Genomic DNA, 6848 nt, shown 5'->3' with positions numbered 1-6848 from the left:
GATGTAAAAATGATACGCACAAGATTCCTGTAGCCCCCAACAGAACAACATGATAATATTATATTTTTTAAACCCGTAAAGCTGGTACATCCTCACTACAATTCCCGCTTGTGTGTTCCGGTAAGTTGCGCATAGCGGCGGAAGTCCAAAGCTGCTGTGTAATTGTAGAGTTTAGCAGTCCTGATTGTTCGTGACCAGGCAGTTTGTTCACACGTTAGACATGCCGGACTATCTGGGAGACGACCAAAGGAAGATTAAGGAAGAGGAGAAGGGTGACTCCCCTATTAGAGGTATATCTAAAATCGTTTATTTTAAACCCTAAGATATTATTTCCCGAAAGAAAGCGCCGATATCAGCTAGCAACATTGCTAATGTTAGCTTAGCTCGTTGAAAACAGTTTGCTCCTGCTGAATGTATTTGTTACCATGTTGTTATAAATATGTGTTGATGGTGGAATAAAAAGTCTTGTGTATACTGCATCGCTCAGTCCGACAACAGTGTCGGAGTGCAAACGCATTCATGTGATTGTGATTCTTTTTTAAAGCTTTGGATGAAGGGGACATCGCTCTGCTCAAAACATATGTAAGTATGGCTTTCAAACCACGACACCAAGCAAGTGTCAAAGAAATGATTCCACAGTGAGTGAATGTGTTGCTTGCTGTTCACCACCAGGGTCAGAGTACCTATTCCAGGCAGATCAAACAAGTGGAAGATGACATTCAGCAGCTGCTCAAGAAGATAAACGAGCTGACGGGTGAGCGACGAATTCAGAAGTACATTTGTGCCACAGCAGGGCAGTAAGATGTTCTCAGTAAGCTTCTTACTGGGCTTGGTGATTAAACCGGACATAAGCAATAAAACGGCATTTATTTGAAAAGCTCATTTGCCGAACTAACTTTCTAAACCTTCAAAAATTCCAGCTTAGGAGGCCACTTGTGTCTGACCAGATTTCAAGTACTGGGTCAAACTCAGGGGTTTTACTCCGGCTTTCTTAGATTTTCTTTACTTGGAATTCACCATTACAACTTATAAATGTATTCAGATATTCTCAGTTTCATTTCTAACAACCAACAGTAGTACAGGAAGTATTTGGTAGCTCCATAGAAGTGGTTTACACATTAGGCTGACAAGTGGAAGGTCGCTCGTTGATTCCAGCAGGAGACGCAAATCAGAAAAGGCTTCTGAACTAAAAAGCCTGATCCTGAATGAATTTTGTCGCATCCAGAAACGATACAAAATCAGCAAGTTTAGCAAATTGTGCGTCCCAAGTTACAGACACAATGATAACTGCAGCTGCATGGTCCTGTGCATATTAACTGATTATCCTGCAACATGCACAGGACTCAATAACACTGTTGCACAAATACATTTGGACATTTTAGTTTCATTAGGTGCCAGTTAAATCTCATGTATTTTCACTCCTTGATTTAATTATTTGGTGCTTGCACGGCCTGTCACTTCAGATGCAGCTGTCTAGCTGGCCTTTCCCAGCCACCCAGTGCCAGCCTGTACTCTGGGCTAGTTTAACACACAAAGAGAGATCACCTTTTCTACCACAACCCACAGCTATGGGGCCAGTTTAGATTTTAAAAAGGCATGTCTAGTTGACTTTAACTCCAAAAAATGCAAAGGGCTGCATTGTTGTTGAAAATGGATCATCTTAAATTTGGAACGGTTGTCCAGCTTTATCAGAGGAGTATATATGGACGGTTTTGGTACTTTGGAGGGCTGCACAAGATGCTTTGTGTCTGATTTGTTTTTTTTTAATTGCACAGGCATCAAGGAGTCTGACACAGGCCTGGCTCCACCGGCTCTCTGGGATCTAGCTGCTGACAAGCAGACACTGCAGAGCGAGCAGCCGCTGCAGGTAGCAAGGTAAATGTTCGACTTTAACATCACCAAAATGTAAAGTGTGGTGTTATATCGCTGATCTTCCCTTTGGGATGTTTCGAGCGACATTCCTGTTAATCTGACGGGAATATTCTTAGCTTTCCTACTAGGGCTGGGCCATATTATACCGTTCACGATAATACCGGTATAATGTTAGGCAACGATAGGAAAATGAAATATCGCGATAGAATGGGAGTAAAACGCGCATGCGCAGTGCCTTTGTTTTCATACGCACATGGCCGGTCGTTGAGTGAAACAGATGAACCAGAATTGGTTTGTAAAAATGGTGCAACTTCAGTGATGTGAAACTGGTTTGGTGTTTGTCCGTCAGATACACAACAAAGCACATTTTTTTGCAGAACATGCAAGCGGCCGTCGTTATTGTCGTATTTGTCGGACTAAGATGCTCTTAAATCTGGGAGTAATCTGGGTCCTAAGCTCCGTATGCTTCAGGTCAAACAACACTGCAGCATCACTTAGAGTTAAAAACTGTCTAAATTCTTTCATCTTTAATAAAACGATCAGCATTGCTGCTTTACCAGGTGTAACTATAAAGTTTAACTTCCAGGCATCCATGAAAACAAAAGTTATTACATTTAACGGAGTTAGAAGTTAGCAGGAAGCTAGCGGAAGTTAGCTCGCTAGTTTCGCTAGTTACCTAAGCATGATATTGCATGTTCTGACTGAGAGATTTCTGAAAAAAATCAAACGTACACCTCTGCTATCACTTCCAACATAAATGAAGACAGGAAACTAAACAGCAGTGACGTTTGTAGGGTTACTGAAGTTGGGCTAGCTGGTATATAATGATGTGCTACGTGATCGCTAGCGACACAGCTATGTTAGCATAACATAAGCAGTGAAGCTGGAGGACGAACACTAACACTTTTCCACTTATAAAAGTTAACGTGAAGGTTCTTCATGGTTAGAGACAAATGCAATCGCATGGCAGGATGCTGTAAACGGACCAAACTTCAGTCAGGAGAACAACTGAGATAATCCATCCACAATACGAGGTTAGTCATTAATATACTGCAACAACATGGGAATAGAGCAGCTGCCAGAGAATTCAACATTAATGAATCAATGGTACAGAAGTGGAGGAAGCAAGAAGAATGAGTTTAATAAAGTTTGATTTATCTGACTGCTTTGTTTCGCTTAATGTGCCTTATAATCCTGTGCACCTTATGGTCCGAAAAATGCGTACTGCACACTGCAGTTTAATGTTGCAAAGCACCTCTTTTTAACTTCAGTGGATATTATACATGGTTATGCTCAGGATATGTCAGCCCATTTCTACTGGAAATGCCTTTTGGTTAAACTTTCAGCAAGGAATTTGCATTTGCACTGTTACATTTTTATAAAGCTTTAATGTACATAAAAACCAGCTTCTTGTTTAAGTGAAAATAAATGGAAGGTTGTCTTTTTGCACTAGTAATGTTGTGGAGTTGTATTTTGTCTCGCATCAATTATATCGTCGGTTATATCGTTATCGCAAATTTTCAAATATATATCGTGATAAATATTTTTGGCCATATCGCCCTGCTCTATTTCCTACTTCCTTCCACAGCATTTCCATTATGTAGCTTCATGATTCTTTATTTCTTTCTGAAAGATGCACAAAGATCATCAATGCAGACTCTGAGGATCCCAAATACATCATCAACGTCAAACAGTTTGCCAAGTTTGTGGTGGACCTGAGTGACCAGGTGGCTCCAACTGACATCGAGGAGGGCATGAGAGTGGGGTGAGGCAGAAACATGATTTAGAGGTGTTACAGTTTCCAGAAGGTTCCGTCAGCCGTAAGCTAAGTTTAGTGTCCTTTCTGTTTTTCCAGGGTTGACAGAAACAAGTATCAGATCCACATTCCTCTGCCTCCGAAAATCGACCCCACTGTCACCATGATGCAGGTTGGGAGGCGAGGATACTCTGTGATTGTTTGGTTATCTGTCTGCTTGCATGTGATAACTCCTTGGCCCACTTGCTTTAGGTGGAAGAGAAGCCTGATGTGACCTACAGTGATGTTGGTGGATGCAAGGAGCAGATTGAGAAGCTAAGAGAGGTGGTTGAAACTCCGCTGCTCCATGTGAGTGTTCCAAAGTTAGAACCACCACTGAGGCACGAGTGAAGCAACTGTCTTCTGCACATGGGAGCTCACTTGTCGTCTTTTTCTTCTCACCAGCCTGAGAGGTTTGTCAATCTGGGAATTGAGCCTCCTAAAGGTGTGCTGCTATTCGGGCCCCCCGGAACCGGAAAGACCCTGTGTGCCCGGGCTGTGGCCAACAGAACAGACGCCTGCTTCATCAGAGTCATCGGCTCCGAGCTGGTGCAGAAATACGTGGGAGAGGTGCGCTCACGAAAAGAAAGATTAGCTGCAGTTCAGATCAGGAAGGTTGATTCTCGTAAACGTCTGACTTTTCCTGAACTCGTTCACAGGGCGCCAGGATGGTGCGTGAGCTCTTTGAGATGGCCAGGACCAAAAAGGCCTGTCTGATCTTCTTTGATGAAATTGATGCTATTGGAGGTTAGTCTCATTACTTAAAAAGAAAAACATCCACTGACGTGCAGCAGCCCTTTTAATCCAGCGTGAAGAGAAATCCATTCTGAGCGTGTAACCCTCTGAACCTGCCAGGTGCTCGTTTTGATGACGGCGCCGGTGGAGACAACGAGGTCCAAAGGACCATGCTGGAGCTCATCAATCAGCTGGATGGTTTCGACCCTCGAGGCAACATCAAAGTGCTGATGGCCACCAACAGGCCGGACACGCTGGACCCGGCCCTGATGAGGCCCGGACGTCTGGATAGGAAGATCGAGTTCAGCCTGCCTGACCTTGAGGTGAGTTTCAAACTGGACTGTGTTACACTTCTCTGATGTAGCTCTGTCCAATTCAACCATCTTTAAACCCGCCGTTGCAGGGTCGCACCCACATCTTCAAGATCCATGCCCGCTCTATGAGTGTGGAGAGAGACATCCGCTTTGAGCTGCTGGCTCGCCTCTGTCCCAACAGCACCGGTAAGACTGCAGAGCAGACGTTACTTCCTGTCGAGTCACAGTCTCCCTCAGCTGCGTCTTTATCTGTTTTAGTGTTTCCTGCTCGTGTGGGTGTGGCATACATCAGCTGTCCTTTCCTTCAGAATGCCGTTGTCATAGAGACACTAAACCAGCGGTCCCCAAATCACGGACCGGTACCGAGCCGTAAGAGTTGAGGCTTGGGTGTGAAATGTTTGGTTTTCCCGGTGTTTGGTACCAGTACTGGTTTTATTTTGTTTTACTGATCTGCGACATCATAAAGGCCGGTCTGTGAAAATATTGTCAGAGATAAATTAAAACTTGGGGACCGCTGCACTAAACTTCCAGTATTTTTCCAATTTGTTTATCGACTTCTTGTTAGTTTAGAAGAGTTCAGACCTCTTAGTGTAGTACTGATGTATGACCACACGGGGGCAACCTGTTACTTGGAAAGGTTTCTTATTGCCCTTTATAAACTTGGAAGTATGTTATGTTAAAGTAGATGAGAGTCTGAGTCTTGGCTGTCCTTTAACACGATCCTGTATTTCAGCCAAGTCAAACTGTTTTGAATGGCTTGACAGCGTGGGATAAAGGTCGTCTACAGGTTTAATAGCTCTCTGAAAGTCTGAGCACTCTCTTAAATCGTGCTTCCTTTCAGGTGCCGAGATCCGCAGCGTGTGCACCGAGGCAGGAATGTTTGCCATCAGGGCCCGCAGGAAGATCGCCACAGAGAAAGATTTCCTGGAAGCCGTTAACAAGGTCATCAAATCATACGCCAAGTTCAGCGCCACGCCCAGATACATGACCTACAACTGAGTGTGTGCTTGTGTCTGATTTGGCTTTGTCAAAAAAAAGAGAGTCAAAAGGATTTTGTTTTGTTGTTATTGTTGTTCACTAAAAAATAAAAGTTATTCCAGATTTCAGTTTCAGTGTTTAACAAAATAAGCACAGGGAGCTTGAAAGGCCTCCTGTGTCGTTCACTAACAGCACAATTAAAGCTGTCCACTGCATTCATATATGAGTCATACCAATGCAAGTGTACAGTAACGGCAACATGACACTGCAAACAGACTGGAAAGGTCATTCCAGATCAGAATAACAAAAATCATATTGACAGATTATAGGTAACAATTTGGTACCAGCGTGATAATGAGGTGGTCAGTATTACATGTTTACAACAAGGCCTCCAACAGTACCTGCTAACATCATGTAGACAAAGCTGCAGCTTTAAAAAGTACTTCAGCAAACAGTGAGAACTACAACATGACTAAAGTGCAGCATCAACACTGCAGAGAAATCAGGCTGGACGCCACATCCTGAAGGTTCTGATTAAAACGATGTTCTTGCTGCTTTGGAACTTTAACAAGACTGAAAAACACTCCTGATATTTCAGCTGAAAACAAGTTCACAGTGAGGTTGTGAGAGCGCCACCACGTCCCATCCTCTCAGGTCGTGTCGCTGACCGCAGCCACAGACGGGTGAGAGTTTGAGTGCTGACAGTGGAGCACGGCGTCGTGGACGGTGGGGAACAGGAAGTCTGTGGTCAGGTCCTTAGTGAAGAACTTCAAGGTGTCCAGTTCAGCCAGCAGGTTTCCTGCAGAGAAGCATGCAGCAGGCTCAGTATTTACATCAATGACAACAACCACTTTCAAACCATTTGAACACAAACAGACTTTAGTGAAGGAAAGACTCACTGCAGTGGGGCTAATAAACGTTCTGTGCAGACACTGACATTCCTGCAGTGATACCTTTGTTCCATTTACAGGGCACACAAAGCAACTAAAGCAACCTGCTGTGTTCACTTGTTGGACAGCAGCTTTGTTACAGTGTGAAACGAGCCGCTGCAGCTTCATCCCTGCCGCCTTCTGGCTAGCTGCCACTCTGAAAACATCCTGCGCGCTCGTGAGCCAATATACTGAAAGTGAACTGTAAATATATCGTGTGACATG

General features: G+C 43.9%; 2 protein-coding genes across 3 annotated transcripts in view; one reads left to right on the top strand and one right to left on the bottom strand.

Annotated features, from left to right (window-relative positions):
• Window positions 1-131: 131 nt before the first annotated feature.
• On the top strand, window positions 132-5817 carry psmc2 (proteasome 26S subunit, ATPase 2). Its single transcript, XM_085386952.1, has 12 exons — window positions 132-290; window positions 545-582; window positions 673-754; window positions 1776-1875; window positions 3506-3637; window positions 3728-3800; window positions 3881-3976; window positions 4073-4237; window positions 4327-4414; window positions 4523-4725; window positions 4806-4902; window positions 5558-5817. The coding sequence occupies exons 1-12, from the start codon at window positions 221-223 to the stop codon at window positions 5713-5715; spliced, it is 1302 nt and encodes a 433-aa protein (XP_085243078.1). The 5' UTR covers window positions 132-220; the 3' UTR covers window positions 5716-5817.
• Window positions 5765-6848, bottom strand: part of slc26a5 (solute carrier family 26 member 5) — a 22381-nt gene continuing 21297 nt past the window's right edge. For both annotated transcript variants that reach the window (XM_085386945.1, XM_085386943.1), the window contains one exon: window positions 5765-6493. In XM_085386945.1, coding sequence (XP_085243071.1) covers window positions 6345-6493 — 149 coding nt within the window. In that variant the 3' untranslated portion in view covers window positions 5765-6344. The remainder of the gene's footprint in view (window positions 6494-6848) is intronic.

Source organism: Rhamphochromis longiceps, linkage group LG17 (genome assembly GCF_057381845.1).
Source record: "Rhamphochromis longiceps isolate RC_006_pf linkage group LG17, R_longiceps_female_GT1.1, whole genome shotgun sequence".
NCBI classification, from domain to species: domain Eukaryota; kingdom Metazoa; phylum Chordata; class Actinopteri; order Cichliformes; family Cichlidae; genus Rhamphochromis; species Rhamphochromis longiceps.
The sequence above is the reverse complement of the archived record's forward strand: the minus strand, read 5'-3'. Positions and strand labels throughout refer to the sequence as shown.

What these genes read in the sequence shown, in the direction of transcription:
- psmc2 (XM_085386952.1), top strand. Translation starts at nt 221, where the DNA reads ATGCCGGACTATCTGGGAGACGACCAAAGGAAGATTAAGGAAGAGGAG. An exon ending in TGCAGAAATACGTGGGAGAG is followed by an intron (nt 4,238 to 4,326) that starts GTGCGCTCACGA and finishes ACTCGTTCACAG; the next exon opens with GGCGCCAGGATGGTGCGTGA. An exon ending in TCAGCCTGCCTGACCTTGAG is followed by an intron (nt 4,726 to 4,805) that starts GTGAGTTTCAAA and finishes CCGCCGTTGCAG; the next exon opens with GGTCGCACCCACATCTTCAA.